The sequence below is a fragment of the Eumetopias jubatus genome, unplaced genomic scaffold, assembly GCF_037043125.1.
Source record: "Eumetopias jubatus isolate StellerSeaLion01/CBP00866 unplaced genomic scaffold, mEumJub1_p1.0 scaffold_8, whole genome shotgun sequence".
Lineage (NCBI taxonomy): Eukaryota > Metazoa > Chordata > Mammalia > Carnivora > Otariidae > Eumetopias > Eumetopias jubatus.
In genome coordinates, this window is record NW_028274814.1 from 126442350 (window position 1) to 126460282 (window position 17933).

The 17933-nt window shown below is 43.3% G+C and overlaps 2 protein-coding genes across 3 annotated transcripts in view; both read left to right on the forward strand.

The window, feature by feature from the left end:
- Positions 1–9251, forward strand: part of TCP11L2 (t-complex 11 like 2) — a 48943-nt gene extending 39692 nt beyond the window's left edge. For both annotated transcript variants that reach the window (XM_028121603.2, XM_028121604.2), the window contains one exon: positions 4409–9251. In XM_028121603.2, the coding sequence (XP_027977404.1) occupies positions 4409–4650 (242 nt within the window). In that variant the 3' untranslated portion in view covers positions 4651–9251. The remainder of the gene's footprint in view (positions 1–4408) is intronic.
- A 4221-nt stretch (positions 9252–13472) lies between these two features.
- The window catches only part of POLR3B (RNA polymerase III subunit B), a 110426-nt gene continuing 105965 nt past the window's right edge, over positions 13473–17933 (forward strand). Inside the window, exons 1-2 of the mRNA XM_028121624.2 lie at positions 13473–14192; positions 17722–17754. Coding sequence (XP_027977425.1) covers positions 14121–14192; positions 17722–17754 — 105 coding nt within the window. The 5' untranslated portion in view covers positions 13473–14120. The remainder of the gene's footprint in view (positions 14193–17721; positions 17755–17933) is intronic.

The following is a 17933-nucleotide window of genomic DNA, read 5'->3' on the forward strand; positions in this document are numbered from 1 at the left end:
GCCAGAAGGAGGGGGAGAAGGTGATGTGGGGCACAAAGCAAGTGTCTGCTATAGAGAGTGAGGAATAAAGACCGGAAGGAGGAAAAGAGCATAGAATTGGAACTATGGACTAATCTGCAAGTTCTCAAAGTACAACACTGACTTTCCTAAGAGTACAAATACTTGTCATTATTATTTTTGAGGCTCTCACATAGTTTCTCTCATCCTTACCCCTGGGGACATGGAATGCTGGAGATCTAGGCCACTAAAAGCTCAAGGCTTTAACCCCTCCCCAGAAAGGAGTAGTGCTGGTTGCAGCACTGTGGGTTACCAAGAGATCACTCTGGACAACAGTGACAAGCACAGCATAGCTGCAGTGACTCGGGGCTGAGGCCTTCTGTGCATGCCTTCACTGCTGACCCCTGTGTGTCCTCCTGGCCCTTCATCTCCAGCAGAACAGCCCATACCTGGGAGGAGGAGGGGCAGACTGTCTGCAGTCTCTGCCACATACCACTGGCCCCCACTAGTGTGCAGGCCTTGTGAGCATGGAATGCATGTCTCTTGTCTTCTGTGTCCCTATACCAGGCTGGACCCACAGATGACATTTAATAAGTACAGTTGACCCTTGAACAACAGGCGTTTGTACTGCACAGGTTCCCTTATATGCAGATTTACTTTGATACGGTACTGTAAATGTATTTTCTCTTCCTTATAATTTTCTTAATAACATTTTCTATTCTCTAGCTTATTTTAAGAGTAAAGTATATGATACATGTATAAAATATGTATTAATCAACTATGTTATTAGTAAGGCTTCTGGTCAACAGTAGGCTATTAGTAGTTAGGCTTTTGGGGAGTCAAAAGTTATATGCAAGTTTTTGACTGCATGGGAGGGGTCAGTGCTCCTCACCGCCATGTTGTTCAAGGATCAACTGTATTTGAGCAAGGGGGCAGTGCATCAGAGACTTAGACTGGGTACGTACCTCACATAACCAACTGGCTACAGACAAGGGACTCTCAATGAGCCAGTCTGACTCCAGAGCTCATATTCTTAACCACTCCTGGTGGGCACTCTAGTCAGAACTGGAGCCCTGCTGTTGGTTGGCATGGTGGCCGGAGCATCCAGGTGTCCTCTGTGCCCTTGCTTTAGATAAGGGAAGCACTTGCAATTTCAGAAGGAAGGGAGCTGGGATGCCCTAGCTAGATGCCCCACCCCAAGGTGGCCTCTTAAAATTTGGTAAAGCACCTTTTTTTTTTCCACCCAGCTATCCCCAGTCCAACTTCCCTGCTGTTTTGCAAACTGGATGCATTTTTAACCTAATTCAAAGTATCGTTGCCTAGAAACTCGAATGACTCATTTGAGCAGCTCTCCTTCGACTCTGGAAGCCAAGGGCACGCCTTTGGCAGGGTCTCAGTTTGGCTGCTCCTAACTGGACAAACACTTCTGTCATTTTAGTCTTGGCCTAAAAACTGACTCATCCACGGAGGAGACAGAACTTCTTGTCAGCATAATAACAGTTTTGAAAGAGTTTCTTTCTTTCTTTTTTTTTTTAAAGATTTTATTTTTTTATTTATTTGACAGAGAGAGAAACACAGCGAGAAAGGGAACACAAGCAGGGGCAGAGGGAGAGGGAGAAGCAGGCTTTCCACAGAGCAAGGAGCCCGATGTAGGGCTTGATCCCAGGACCCTGGGATCATGAACCAAGCCGAAGGCAGACGCTTTACAACTGAGCCACGCAGGCGCCCCTGAAAGAGTTTCTTTCTTTAAACAAGCTTGCAGGAAGGTGTTTGGACCATATCTGTGATGAAAACAGACCTGGTCTCCTGAGAGTCAGGCAACCAGTCTAACGGTAAATTTAGTACACAATTGACTAATTTTCTGCTTGCAGAAGGGTTGGAGTTAAGCACTCAGAGGAACCCCGGGGACTTAAGAAGGACCAGTTAGCCTTGGTTTTCCTTCCCTGTTTGTGGTACCCATAGTCTGCCTTCTTTTGTTCTTTTTTTTTTTTTCCCCAAGATTTTGTTTATTTGAGAGAGAAAGGGAGAGGGCACAAAGCGGGGTAGGAAGGTGGGGAGAGGGAGAAACAGACTTTGTGCTGAGCAGGGAGCCTGATGCTGGGCTTGATCCCAGGACCCCAGGATCATGACCTGAGCCAAAGGCAGACACTTAACCAACTGAGCCACCCAGGTGCCCCTGCCTTCTTTTGTTCTTGATGTGCTGTTTATTTAGAATGGGATTACAACTCCCACTGTGTTCTTAGCCTTTTAAAAAGATAACTAGAAAAGGTTTCTTTCAAATCAGCTTTTTTCAGATGCATATGAAAACTAGGGAAAAATTATTTATAGATTACCTGCTATGTAGATTATTTGCATGTTTGTAGCTATCTCTGTTTTTTAAAAGTAATTTTCAGTTGTATAAGTGATACTTACATGATTTCTTCTTGTTGACGAATTATGAGTGATGCCAAGTCCTCTTTGACTGCCCACCCCATTTCTCGCTGACTCTGTTGGATGTATTCACCTTTACAGAGCTTTTTCATTCCATTCTCAGTCCAGTCAGCATCTGTGATGTGCCTGCCACGTGTCAGACCAGTGATATAAAGATAAAAAAGACACAGCCCTCACCCTCAGGCAGCTCTACGTGTAAGGAGAGAGAGAGAGAGAGAGACATACGTTCTCAAGTAACTGTAATACGGCATGATTGTCTGACGGGTGTTAGGGAAAGCCACAGAAAGGAAGTAACTTTAGGCTTGGCATTGAAGGATGTTTTGGACTTTGGGCAGAGATGAGATGAGATGACAGGGAAGGGTCGTCTAGTAAGAGAAAACAGTTCTGGCTAAGACAAGACATGCGACATTGGGAACTTAGAATTCTAGGTCAGACCTAGCTGCAATGTGTGACTTTTGGGAGAAGTGTTTGGAGACAAGAGTTTCATTAATGTCATCATGGTCCATATCCTATGAACTGTGTTCTCTTTAGTAAGCTTTCCTTTGTGAGGTTTCCATTTCCAAAGCCAAAAGAAGTCCTTGGGGCACTGTGGCCTGTAGTGGGTCTGGTCTGTCTGGTACTGTTTGTCTGATACTATTGCAGCCTCATTTACTTATGCATTTCATCCTTTTGTAAAGTCGCCTCCCATGCAGATGCATTGAAGCAGGGAAGTAGGAGGATGGCGAAGATGGACAACTGGAGTGCCAGTTGGGGCAGCCCCTCATTGCCTCCAGACGGTTGGCCATAGGTGGGGCAGCTGTATAATTTATTGTCCAAACCAAGACACTTTTTAGAGCATTCTTGTTAATTATGCCAGCACAACAGGTGTAAACTCTGAGTGTCCTGGGAAAACCTGGATGTGTGGTCACCCTGGTCATGTGGTAATTTGGGCCCCCAAGTTTGCATCTCTACATTTTTCAAGAGGAACCAGAAATTTGGATTTCTATGTGAAATCCCCTGATTTTAAAGTTTCTATTTCTAAGCCCCCCACCCCCCCCAAAAAAAAACCATTGTGTGGGGCTGAACTAGCAGTGCCAGTTTACAAACTCAGCTTTCATGTACATGACTAAAATCATGTACATTAAGTATTAAGTTTTTTGTAGAAGAGTCCCTGTCCTACTCCAGAAGTGCTCTACATTTTTTTGTCTACATTGCTGTGTAACAAGGCACCTCAAACTCCAGAGCTTAAAAAAACCCCACAAATATAGTGTTGTTCACAGGTCTGCGGGGCACCTGGGTAGTTCATCTGGTCTTGCTTATGCAGTCATCTGTGGCTTGGGTAGGTAGCTCTGCTGATCTTGCCTGGACTCTCTCAAGTGTTTGCAAGCTTGTTGTCTCTAGGTTGGTCTAGGATGGCCTCAGATGGAACAGCTGGGCTTCCCACGATGTGGTCTCTCATCCAGCCCAGGTTTGTTCACGTGCAGTGGTGGGTAGAGAAAGCAGATGTGAACCATGGCACTTGGAGCCTCTGCATGCAACTAGCATCCCAGCACTTCTGCCACATTCTCTATCAGCCAAAACAAGCCATAAGGCCAGCCCCAGTTCAAGACATGGGGAAACAGTCTCCAGCCTTCGATTTGAAGAGCTGCAAAGCTACCTCATAAAGAGCGTGGATATAGGGAGGGCAAAGAATTGAGAATATTATTGCAATTCACCTACCATAATTACTATTCTTTTTAAAGATTTTATTTATTTGACAGAGAGATAGAGAGCACAAGTAGGCAGAGCAGCAGGCAGAGGGAGAGGGAGAAGCAGTCTCCCCGCTGAGCAGGGATCCCGACGTGGGGCTCGATCTCAGGACCCTGGGATCATGACCTGAGCTGAAGGCAGCCACTTAACTGACTGAGCCACCCAGGCGCCCCCATAATTACTATTCTCATTTCTTTTTAAAAATCATGTTCTTTAATAATGGGACAGATAAAGATATCTTCTTTTTCCCCAGATAAACGAATCCAACTATACATGAAAAGCCTACTTTGTCTTCCGAGTCCTCAAAAATGCATGCCTCCCGTGCCAGGAGGCCTTGCTGTCATTCAACAGGAGCTAGAAGTGCTAGGCTCTCAATATGCAAACATTGTGAATCTCAACAAACAAGTGTACGGACCATTTTATGCAAATATACTTCGAAAGCTGCTCTTCGGTGAGGAAGCCATGGGAAAGGCGGATGCCTCATCTTCTAACTAAGGAGGAACTGACATTGGATGTGAGGTTGGAAATCCAGCACTTTGGTACCCAGTCTCTTTCCACCAGTGGCATTACAGATGCGACACATTCTCAGTCCTTTTCATGGTGCAGTGTTAGCCTGAATTTGTGAAATCCGGTAATATTAGTGTTGCAGAAAACATGCACATCATATAGACCCTATTCATGCATCATTTTCAAGTTCAAAAGAGATGTTTTTAATGGACAGAAAGCAATTTGTAATTAATTATATTACCTATATAATACTTGTAAATGTTTTCTTAAGTATTCATATATGGCTTATTCATTCAACCTTAAGGAGTTGTATTTCCTCACTTGTCACTATCAAATCTAATGATTTTTAATTTTGGTACAACTTCTTAAAGGATTGGAAGTCGTGAGAATCACCAAGGGGACTGATGTTCTGAATAAATGATGTGAAGTAAGCATAATTGTATTTGAAATGTACAATTAAATATTATTAATGTGTAACAGAAACTTACATAGTAAGTCTTCAAATTCCACAAATGTACCAAATCACATATTACCAATTGTCAGTATTTGTCTAGAACTTAAATTTGTTAAAAATATTTTAAAGCTGTGTACAAATTTTAGATAAAACTTGTTCATTTAGTGAAAATAGAAAAAAAATCCCTTCCAAAATTTTATTCTAGAGGTTGGTTTTTCTGCCTGCAACTTATCCTGCCCTCTGAGAGAAACAACTTTTGCACAAATATCTTAGTGAATGTCCTTGCATTTCTCAGGCCATAGGTAAGGTTTATATAAGATTTTCATATTTTTACATAAGGCAGGAGTGGTTTGAATTGATTTATTTATAATAAGAAGGGAAGTTAACAATAAAACCAGATCCCCAGGGAGATCACTGTTCTCAGTGAAGTTCACATCTGAAAAAGAAATAGTCCAAACTTTGGATTTTTTTTAACCATATAACTTGCTAGCAAATGCCCCCTGTGCTGATTAAATTCTTACCCCGCTGTGACCAAGATGCTCTTCTAAGTCTCATTATCATTTGACATTCTCAAGCATTAAAGCAAAACTTGGCCAAGTCGGCACTGGCTGTCATCGGGACTTTAGAGAAATCGGCTTGTCCTGGAGTTGAATACTTCTTTTGAAATGTTAAGGGAAACACTCCCGTCTGGGCAGACTCCATCTAGAAAGTACTTTATTCCCATCAAACACATTTTGGTTATTTTGTTCTCTAAGGACTCATTGAATCTTCATAGTCTGGTGGGGAAGAGTGGGTAGGACGTAAAAAGGAGCATTCCTTTCTTACCTCCTTCTCCTCACTATGACTTCCACCATTATGGTGCTACTTAATTATTTGATAAAGTTCTAGGAAATGATTGTGTGGATAAATTACCTCCGAACTTTACATTTTGGAGGGATCTGACAAAATTTGAGGAAATTTTGAAAGTCTTTTTTTTTTTCCTCACAATGACCAATATATAAATCAGCCATTCTAACCATCTGAGCAGCTGTGTATAAGTAACTTTTCCTGAAGAGCACATCACTGGTCTTACCCGTTTTCCGCCCCCTGTTCCTGTATTTCCCTTCCGCCCGTGTTGCCCTGTGCTTAGAAACTATAAGGTGCTGAAGATTTTTGTTTTCATTTTCACTTAAGTTGAAGTATTTTCAACTCTGTTCACTTTGGAGTATGGGTGGCAGGGAGGGTCTGACATGGAAAAGTAATAGGTAGTGTGACTTCTTGTTGCTTTCTGAGGTAAACTGTATACTTAACAGGGAGACCAGGTGGTGTGCTTTTTTTATCATCAGATTGGAATCCAGCTGGTATTCTTATATACTTGATTATATCGCAATTGCCAGCAGGAAAACAATGTGCAGACATTTTTTTTAAATGCATTTTAAATGAAGGGCATTCTGCTGCTTTATTTTTCCTTTTTTAAGTCCCAAAGTAAATCTCAATGTCTCAAGTCTGGATTTAAGCAACTACATTTATTAGGATTTTAAAAGCATATCCCTTAGCATGTTGTTTTGTGTTTTGTGGTTTTTTTGTTTTGTTTTACTTAAGTGTTTACTTCTACTTTTGAAGTTTTCTTAACGTGGTCTTGTTTTGTAATGTCAGTTTTATTAAACACCATACACACATTTTCATTCTTCTGCTAAAACATGTATTGTGTGCACTAGTTAAATTTTAAAACATTAAAAATTATTTCAAGATAGCCAGTGTCTCTTTGTTTTCTAAACCACCTTTGGGTAGCTCAGGGCTGGATATTGTACAGTCTTTATTGTAGTTGTTCTAGAATGATTCTTCTGGTGATTGTCAGAGCCTTAAAGAGATCAGGTCATGGTCACTCAGTCAGTCGGTCAGTCAACAAATACCTACTAAGCATATACTATACGCCCAGGGGTATCCTACGTGTTGTGATACACAGTGACTAGATAAGACACTGTCCTCAAGAAGCTTATAGCCTAGTAACAAGGACAAACTTGTGAACAATCACAACAAAGTGTAATATGGGCCATAAAACAAGTACACATAGTGCTAGAGGTAATACCATCAAATTCTATTTCATGGAGATTGTTTTTGAGCTACAACAGAAAGGATAGGCAGGAATTGCCAAGGGGCTAAGAAAGGGGAAGGCACAATAGGCCAAGGGCATGGTGAGTACAGTGGTGTGGAGAAATGGCAAGCCAAGGGCCAGCACCCAGTAGAAAAGTAAAAGTGAGGGGAGGCAAAACGAGAGAGGTAAAAAGGTTCTGGGATGTTATGCTAAAATTTGTGGGTTTTGTCCTGAAATAGATGAAGAATTTGAATCTTTTGAAACAGGAGAGAGTTATGTTTTAGAAATTATGTATTTGGAAATTGTGTTTTGGAAAGATTACCCTGGCAAAGAACAGTTGCTGTTGGTGCTGGAATATTCCTCTGCATGGAGTGTGTACACATACATGCACTCACACATGAACACATGGTTTAAGGAACAGAAATGGACCCACACCAACTGAAGCAGAAAGGGAGCTTATTGCTTAGCTATTAAGTACCTCACAGAATCTTCTTAATCTGGGGAATCAGGCTTGGAAAATGGGTAGGAACCAGGGCAATGCAAGCTACAGGACTCTGGCCAAGCTGGATTCAGTCTTACGGCTTCAGAGACTGATTTCTCAACTGTCCTTGCTTCGCTTCATTTGCTCAAGATTTAAAGTCCCAGATATCAACAAGCAGAAGAATCTAGAACAAGTGCCCGGGCTCTGATTTGCAGGGGAGTGAATGAGGGAGTAGCTGACCCTTAGACTCCCATGGTCCCATCAAAGTCACCCAACTAGAGATGTCTTCCAAATGGACAAGCTTTGTTGAGGAACAGAAAGAGAAGAAGAAAAAAAAAACCCACCATCATGTACATTTGTGAGGTCTTTAAAATTTGAATGTGAGAAATGTGTGAGCTCACCCAATATAGCATTGCCTCTGAGAATAACACCGTAAGATGATTCAAGGAAGGGTATAGGCATGCGAAGTCAGCCTTTATTGGTGTGTGCAGATGAACTGTTGAACAAATAGCTCCCCATCTCAGTGGCCTCATAGACCCACATTTCTCAAATTATACTTCAAAGCAGGGGGTAGGTTGGTGGGCTCTCGGGGAGGTGCTACTCCATTCAGCCCTTCAGAAGGCCAACTTCCATCCATCCTGTGACTGATGTACCCCTAGCTCTTCAAAGTCTCCAGTCACTCAGAAGATAGGGAAAGAAAAGGATTGCCCACTTCCACTGATGGTTCATCGGCCAGAACTCAATCATGTGGCCTCATCTAACTGCAAGGGAGGCAGGACAAGATGCCGAGGAAGAGGCTGATTTGGATATATTGGTCAGTATTAGCAGTCTCTACCTTGGGTTCTTCTAGCTTCCTTCAATAAGCCCCATGAATCTTCTCTTCCTGAAGAAAGGTTTAAAGCCATGCCTGCTCTGATCTTTGACTAGTAGTTCTCCAGAGCACTGTGTTGAGAGGATTTTGAAGCCAGGTCCAGGATAAGCAGTAGAGAGCGCTGTGTCTGCTTGGCGTAGTATGCCACCTGTGCGGGGTGCACCACCTGTTGTGCAACGTATTTTTATTTCTAACTCGAACCCTTCTTTTTTTTTTCTAAAGATTTTATTTTTATTTATTTGAGAGAGAGAGAGAGAGAAACAGCATGAGAGGGGAGAAGGTCAGAGGGAGAAGCAGGCTCCCCGCTGAGCCGGGAGCCTGATGTGGGACTCGATCCCAGGACTCCGGGATCATGACCCGAGCCGAAGGCAGTTGCTTAACCAACTGAGCCACCCAGGCACCCATAACTCGAACCCTTCTTGAAACTGAAGTTCAGCCTGTTCCACCTCTGGGGATGGTAAGTTCCAAAATTTTCCACTCATTGTTTAGTGAAAGTAGCATGGGACTGAGAGTCACAAGACCTGAGTTTGAATTCACTTCCTCTACTTAATAGCTATATGAACTCAAGCCAGTTTCCTTAATTTCCTTACCAGTTTCCTACCCTACCTCACAGAGATGCTGTGAGAATCAAATGAGATAATGTATTCAAAATTGTCTGCAAACTCCAAAGCATAATGTCATCAGAATACATTAAAATAACTGTAATTTATTAGTCCTAAATCTCCTTCAAGCTTCAGGAGGTTTTAGTACTGTGAGCTGTGATGGTCAAGTACTTAAATACATCAGAACAGAAATGGTCATATCCCATCAGAACCATGGTTCATTAAGCCCAGTATTGTCATTGGCAGAGCTCAAGGGTATGCAGAAGGCAGCAGTAATTGTCCTTGGTGACAGCTGCAAAGGAAAGTGACAAACCCAACATGTTCTAGTTGTATCTAGTAATCACTTATGATTTGATCTTTTATTTTTAAGATTTTATTTATTTAACAGAAAGAGACACAGCCAGAGAGGGAACACGAGCAGGAGGAGTGGGAGAAGGAGAAGCAGGCTTCCCTGCGGAGCAGGGAGCCCGATGCGGGGCTTGATTCCAGGACGCTGGGATCATGACCTGAGCTGAAGGCAGACGCTTAACCGACTGAGCCACCCAGCGCCCCTGATTTGATCTTTTAGAAAGTATGCTTGTATTACTAACTTGTGTCCTCTTGTTCTCTGTTTTTGGGGTGAAGCTTTCTCTTTCTCATTTCTGAGCTTACTATGTCAGCCTCTTTCAGATTTCAAGGGAAAGGGGCCGAGGGATTTATTGCAAGGTTTTATAAAGAAGAAAACCCAGATTCTGTCTTCAGCAGCCACACTGGCAGGCAAGGAATACTCTAAGCACTTCATACACCTGATCTCCTATAACTGCACAACACCCTGGGAGGCAGGCTTTATCACTATTTCCATATAGGCAAAATGAGACTCCAGATTGGCCAAGGAAGTTGTCCAAGGTTACAGAGCTGGTGAGTTTCTGTGAACCCAGAGTCTTACCCTGGAAAGTGTGCTCTTAAAACTACTTGCTATATAGGTTTCCTAAGGTCATCCAATCAAAAGTATTTTTCACTGCTTCCAAAAGCTTCCTTGGCGTTTTACTTCTCTGCTTCTTTCTGTGGCTGCCCTCCCTTCTGGTCCTTCTTAATAACATCCCAGAGAGAAATGATTGAGTCTACTTGCCATTGGTCAGTATGGTCACTCCTCTCTCCCACTATCCTGCATTGGGTAGGGGTCTCATGCCTGACAAGCCACCTCGGCTCCCCTACCTGGCTGTCTTTGACAGGTTCCTGGCCCTATCGGTTCTCCCAGGACGGCCCGATCTCATGACACAATGCAAGGCTTTTCAGAAAAGGGGTTTGTGGGCGTGTCAAGCAGCAAGAGGTTTTTGGACCATCCCCCCTTGCTCAAAATGCCGGTTGTTCTCTGATTAGAGGCTTCTGTCCATGTTCAGCCTCACCTTGCTGTTTGTGAAATGATAGGCTTCATGGACTCCCTCTTTGCCCTTGCCTGTCCAGACTGAAGAGCCCATGTTCTTTCCCCAACATTGTTCTAGTCTTTGCTAGTTCTATTATGAATTTATTCAGGTTTAGAAGTCAGGATCATGCATGTGTTCTCCCAGTCTGGATGCATCAAGGTTTTGAAGAAGAGAGGACAATCCTTTTTCTTTTGTTTCTAGTGTCTTCATGTTGAAGCCTCTCAAAGTAAGGTCTGATTTCTTTAACATGGCATAAAGGCCAATAATGGCCCAGCCCCGATAGATCTTTCCAGTGTCATCGACAAGACACTTCCCTATAGACAAGCCCTATGGAGAGCCACACTCAATTGTCAGGATGTGGTACTGTGTAAAGCTCTCATGCCATTGCTCACGCTGTTTTTCTCTGCTTGAAATGTCTTCTGCCACCCCATCCATTCAGTGTGGTATTATGATAGAGTGGTTGAAAACATGAGCTCTGGGGTCAGATAATTATGGATTTAAATTCCAGCTCTGCTTGGCAAATTTCTTAATCCCTGTGAACCTTAGTCTTTTCCCCTGTCAAGTGGAGATAATCATACTTACCTCCCAGCAGTTGATCATTACATCAGAGAATGCACACAAAGTGGTTATTCCAATGCCTGGCATAGAGTAAATGATCAGTAAATGAAAGTCCAACTTGGACACCTGTTTTTCCTCTTTTGCCCCTATTTCCCCTACCCACCTCCCCATGGTCACCTTCTCATCTGACTATTGCAGCACTTTATACTTAAATGATAGCACTGTATTCCAAGATGTCAGCCATCTTTCCCTCCAAGATTTCCCTTCCCAAAATGCCCGGCCTTCTACTCAAACCATGAGTCTTTTTGCACTAATATCTCAGGAAAAGGATGTGACAGCAGAAAACAGAGAACTCAGGAGACTGCTTCTGGCTTATTGGTTTTTAAAATTCAGTTCCTTAGGGCATAAGAAAGAAGTCATGGGTTGACCTGGGGGCAAATGCCAATACCTGGCAGAGAGGGCGGGAGGGGGGAGGCAGGTGCAGCAAGGGAAGGATTGCACAGATCGTGGCAGCTGTGGTCTAAGGGCCCCGACACCACTCAGCGTCAGCTAATTGTTCCCATCCAGGATTCTGGGACCCCTGCTACCTAATCCATCTCTTTTCAAGAGAAACTAAAAAAACAAAACAAAACAAAAAATAAGTATTTTTAAACATGAAATATCAAATTTATTAATACTCACTGCATTATTTTCTTTCAAATTACTTATTCAACAAAAATTTATGCAGGAGCAAACATGGGTTAGAACCTGGGAATGCAAAGACAAACGAGAGAGTTCCTGTTCCAGGAGCTCTGGGTCTGAAGAAGAGCTAGATGCATAAACAGAGGATACGGTATCCAGCGATATGTCTTATGTTGGACAGTGATTCCCAAAGTGTGATCCCTGGGCCAGCAGCATCAGCAACACTTGGGAACTTACTGGAACTACAAATCTATAGGCCCCAGCTCAAACCTGTCTAATACGAAAATTGAGGTTGTTTTAAGTTCTCCAGGTGATTCAGATGCTAAAATTGGAGAAGCACTTTGAGCGTGGAAAGCCAAGAGGACTCTGGAGCAGTAAGCCAACACATCTGGGCCAAACTTGAGAACTCTGCCATCTAAAAATCACCTCACAGTCCCTTCCATGCTAGATTCTAAATAGGCTGCTCTCCGGTAATTCACAAGGATGATACAAAAGTATATGTGTCTCTTTAAGTAAACTGTAAGACCTTCAAGCACAGGGTTAAGATTCTTCTTTTAATTAGCTACTTCAAGTAAATTTCAGTGCCTGTATCTCCTAAGAATTGCTAATGCAGAAATTAAACAGCAGGCAAGGGTTGTATGTTCATGATGAGAAAATGGTAAATGTATATTTACAAATTTTCAGAACTTACTATGGCAAAATATATAGAAAATTTACCATTATAACCATTTTGGAGCATGCAGTTCAGTGGCCTTAAGTACATTCACACTGTTGTGCAATCCTCACCACTGCCAATTCCACAATTTTTGCATCTTCCCAAACGGAAACTGTGTACCAGTTAAACAATCGCTGGTATCTTTTGCCCTGTTTTCTTCCAGTGGGAGTTTTTCCTATTGATCTGTAGTTCATTTTAAATTAGGGCTACCAATCCAATACTTTGTTTTCTAACAACTTGTGTTTTTAAAGAACTCTATTCACAGTGAATTTAAAAAATCTGTTCAGAAAGGGAGCCTGCATGAGGCTCAGTTGGTTAAGTGTCTGCCTTTGGCTCAGGTCAAGATCCTGGGGTCCTGGGATCAAGCCCCAATGTCGGGGTCCTTGCTAAATGGGGAGTCTGCTTCTCCCTCTGCCTCTCCCCCGCTTGTGCTCGCTCTCTCAAGTAAATAAAATCTTTTAAAAAACCTGTTCAGAAAATTTTACATTTTCATGGAATCATAAAACTATGGTTACAATTATATTACCAAATCTATGAATATTTCCCTTTAGGATTTCTGTGTTGCTGTCCTTGAAGACTTTCACAATCTCAATCTTACGAACATACTCAACTTATATATTTTTTTTAAGTTTTAACATTTAAATACATAAGCCATAAAGGATTTACTTAGACTTTTTTCTAAATGGCTAATCAGCTGTTCCAGTATCATTTATTGGATAACCCGTCTTTTTTTTTTTAAGATTTTTATTTATTTGACAGAGAGAGACAGTGAGAGCAGGAACACAGGGGGAGTGGGAGAGGGAGAAGCAGGCTTCCCGCTGAGCAGGGAGCCCGATGTGGGACTCGATCCCAGGACCCTGGGATCATGACCTGAGCCGAAGGCAGACGCTTAACGACTGAGCCACCCAGGCGCCCTGGATAACCCATCTTTGCCTGATTTAAAATATCATCAGATTTTCATATTAAATTTCTCTACATCCTGGTATTTATTCCCGGATCTTTTCTCCAGTCCTTTGAGAATATAACATTATCTTAATTACTGTCCTGTTTGCTCTACTCTCTAGTGAGTTAATCCCTCCTCACTTTAGGTCATTTTGATGACTGCATAATATTCCATCACACATAGGTACCATAATTTTTTTTAACCAATTCCCTACTACTAAGCATTTAAGTTTCCTATTTTTCCATACTCTACAATGTGTAGTTTTGGACTGGATTGAACGAATCATCTGCCTCGGTGGCTCAAGTTGCGCAAATTATCCGTTTACCCTTTTCTTTGAATTATTTAAAAAATTACAACCAATACGCTTTACTGGTCTCAATTATGGAGTAATTGGCACTAAACCTGTCCGCTGGTTAAGATTAGCCGGCGGACACCTCCAAGCGACAGCAGGGGGCGCAGTTTCCCAGCTTCGCCTCAGCCACATCCGGGTTCCACCGCAGGTTGGGGCCCGGAGCAGGCAGAACGTTTCTGTCCCACCACCAATTAACCTGCGCGGCGGGGACCGTTTAGGCCTCCGCGCACCGCTCCTCGCGGGTGCTGCAGTTTACTTGGGGGCAGCGCAAGCGGGCGGGGGGGGGATTCTCCTTGTTTCTACCTTCGTCGTGAGCAGCGCAGCATGGACGTGCTTGCGGAAGAGTTTGGGAACCTGAGCCCGGAGCAACTGGCAGCGCCCATCCCCACTGTAGAGGTGAGGACAGCCGGCGGGGAGCGGAAAGGGCCAGGAGCGTCCGCAGGAGGCGTTGCCCCGAGAGCTCTCGTGGCGGGGGGGGGGGGGGGGGGCAGCTCTGCGCATGCTCACGGCGCCGGAGCGGGTCTCTTCCGGAGCGGGTCTCTTCCGGAGTGGGTCTCTTCCCGAGCGGGCTGCCGGGTGCACGTGGAGGGGTCGAGCTCGGAGGAGCGCTCAGCCGGCGGTGGGCGGGCGGGGCAGTCCCGCGCGCTCGCTGCTCGGGGCTGGGGGCTCCTTCGGTGCTCGTGTGTGTCGGGGCACGATTGGTCCTCGCACCCACCTGGGGGCACGTAGTGCATCCCTGCGGGTTTAGAGAGGACGCTTTCGTCAGGCCCCACATTTGCCCGTGGCGGTGAAACCACATCCTCCGAATCCCGGGCCAGTAATCCTTTTAACCATCCAAGTTTGGGCTGCAGGAGTATTTTAAACGCCCTGAACATTTACTCAATATCTTTTGAGTTTTTAGGAAAAAAAAAATCTGTATTTTGGGGAGTAGCCCCATACCTTTCATCAGGTAATCAGAAGTGTGCCCTCCCGTGAGCTCCCTAATGAATAATGTTCAGCTGTGGACATAAGTTTACTTTCTGGAAAGGCACACATAACCCCTCTGGGCCTCAGTCTTTATTGGCATGGAACGGGGGAAGTGGAGAAATTGTCCAGGGAGAACTTTGAAGTAGAGGAACAAGACACTTGAGCACCGCTGTAGGTAAGATTGTCAGACCCTCTGTTTTTCAGGAATTGCAGTCCGGTAGTACTAGAGTGAGGAAAAGCGGAGGAACAGAGGTGAGAAAGGGGTAGTTGAGGGTCCTGACTAGGGACGGTTTTGATCTCCCATAGACGTCCGAAGACCTCCGAAGGAGTGATGAGATGCTATTGAAGGGTTTAAGCAGGAGAGTGACATGATCTGTGAATCTATTGGATTATAAGAATTTCTTTATAATTATTTGGCAGATTAGTGAGGTCCATTATGATTAGTCCAAAAGATTTAATCCATGAGTGCTTTGCAGTACACTGGTGATCATCGGGCAATACTGGATTTTTTTTTTTTTTAACTCTTCGAAGAGTTAAGAGCCAGCATTTACCGAGCACTTGCTATGTGACAGGCTCTGTCTAAGCCTAAAGTGCATTGCATTATTTAATTCTCTGAAATAAGTACTATTTTCACGGCATTTTGCCAATGAAGATTTTTGAGGCGCAGAGAGGTTATGTAATTAATCCAGTGCCAGAAAGCTGTTAAGTGGCTGATCTGGATTTTGGACTTTGGCTGTCGGATTTTAGTTTTCGTTCTTAACTACAGACTGACTGCTTCTCCGAAGACCTGAGAGATAAGCCTGAAGGATTTATATATATCTTGCTTGAATTTGCACAGTTGTAAAGGAACCAGAACCACAGTCCCAGGCTTCTGAATCAGGAATAACAATTCCTCTTCCTGGCCCTCTCGTGTCCCATCCACCATCACATCTTAGGATCCTGCCTACTAAGTACGCTCAGATCTGAGACTTCCCGCGATTCTCCAAGTTGGAACCGCTGTTCTCTTACTTCCTAGGCTGCTGACTCGTCTCACTCCCACCTGTTCTCCGCTCTGTAGCCAGAGCCGTCAGTTTCATTTTACTTTACCATCAGTTTAAGTACACAACTATGATCGTGTTGCTCCCATGAGTAAAATTCTTCAACCGCTGCCCTGTGCTCTTAGAGCAAAATCTAACATCGTAACCACATTTATAAGGTTCTCCTCGGTCTGGCCACTGTTTACTTCTTCAGTCTTTTCCCACCATTCCCACCTCCTTCCCCGTTCTGCTCTGAGATCTTCTCTATTCACACAGTTCCTTCTGGATTTTTCTCTCATTCCTCTTTGTAGATTTACATATAATAAAATGCACAGATCTGAAGTGTTCAGTTACATTCGTTTCGACAGTTAACGTATACCCAAACAACTGCCACTCGGTACAAGATCTAGAACATTTCCATCACCCCAGAAAGTTCCCTTATGAACCCTTTTGAACTTACTTGATTTCTATCATCATAGATTAGTTTTGCCTGACTCCCTCCTTTTTTTTTTTTTTTGGCAGACTGACTTTTTTTTAGAGCAGTTTCAGGGCCACAGCAACATTGAGAGGAAGATACAGATGTATGTGTACCCCACCTCTCTTCCTTCTTGAAAAATGTGTTTTCCTTTCTCCAGGTTTTCGCTTCCCTCCCTGACCCCTCCTGTCACTCCTCTTGCTGGATCTGCCTTCTGCTGCTCCCCTCTATATATTGGAGTGTTTGTGATCTCACTGCACGGAACTCTTCCCCGTCCACACTCCTTAGGTGATCTCATCCATTATGTGGCTTTAATTGTCCTCCATCCGCAGACCTCTCCCTAATTTGTATCTTTAGGCCACTCTCTTCCCAAGCACCAGACCCCTGTTTGTTGTCTCTTTGCCATCTCCCCCTGACTGTCTAATGGATATATCAAACTTAACATGCTCCCAGCCAAATTCCTGATAGCCCGTCCACACCTAACCCTGCTGCTCAGCAGTATCCCTGCATTCTCTCCATAAATGGCAACTCTGGGGGGTTGGTCCTGACTCCTCTTTTTCACAGTATCTAATCTTTGATCAAGTCCTATTGGCTTTGATTGTGTCTCCTAACTACAGTTTCTCACTATCTGTACTGTTAACCATTGGCCTGGAGTATTTCCATAAACTCCTGAGTCATTTCTCTGCTTCTAACCTTGTCTGTTCTGAACCCAGCAGCTAGAGTGATCCAGTTAAGATGAGTCAACATCCCATCACTCTTCTGCTCAGAACCTTCTGATGCTTCTTATGTCACTCAGAGTGAAAGTCAAGGGTTTTTATAGCGGCTGCGGGGTCCTGTGTGGTCCTTAGGCCCTTACTCAGAAACTGTGTATCCTTACTTTAGACTTGTTTCTAACCACTTGTTAGATTTCTCATTAGCAGAGTAGATGCCATACCTAAGAACTCGAGCAGTATGTGAGTTTGCAGGTATTTAAGGTAGGAGATGAACATCATGTATGCAGTCCTCATCAAAGCAGATCCTTTGATGAGATGAGCTTCGACCAGACACTAGCTGGGAAAGAATGGGAAGGAGAAAGAACTCTTTTTGGGCCAAGAGATCCAGCTTCCCAGGACTCTGAAACTAACTCTCCCTGTCTCAAACTGGCAAACCCAGCTTGCTCAGGAGGTGTCATGACAATAAAATAATGTATGAAAAGTGCTTGGAACCTTAACTCATCAAAAGATTAAAGTATATTCTGTTTAAGAAATAGGTGGTATATGTGTGTATATATAAATTTGAATGCATACACACACATCTAGGATTTCCATAAAAGTGGTTACAATTTTAAAATTGTTCTTTTCATTTTGATTTATTTTCTTTTGCTTTCTGTGATAAAGTAAGTCATTTTTGGTAAATTAAAATAACTTCTTATAAAAATATTGTGGTTGCTGGCACAGAGTGCTGATACTCCTGTTGCTTTGGTTTGCAGGAAAAATGGAGGCTGCTTCCAGCATTTTTAAAGGTAATTGTTTAACATTTAATAATAGTTATTTTTCAAATGAAAAAAGTTAAATTCATCTTTCTTAAAGATTAAGTGTTTATCACCAACTAATAATTTTTGACTTTGCACAACTCTGTAATTTGCTATATTTTAGAAATAGAAGGAATTATAAGGCAGTTTCCCTGACCACATGTAAAGTG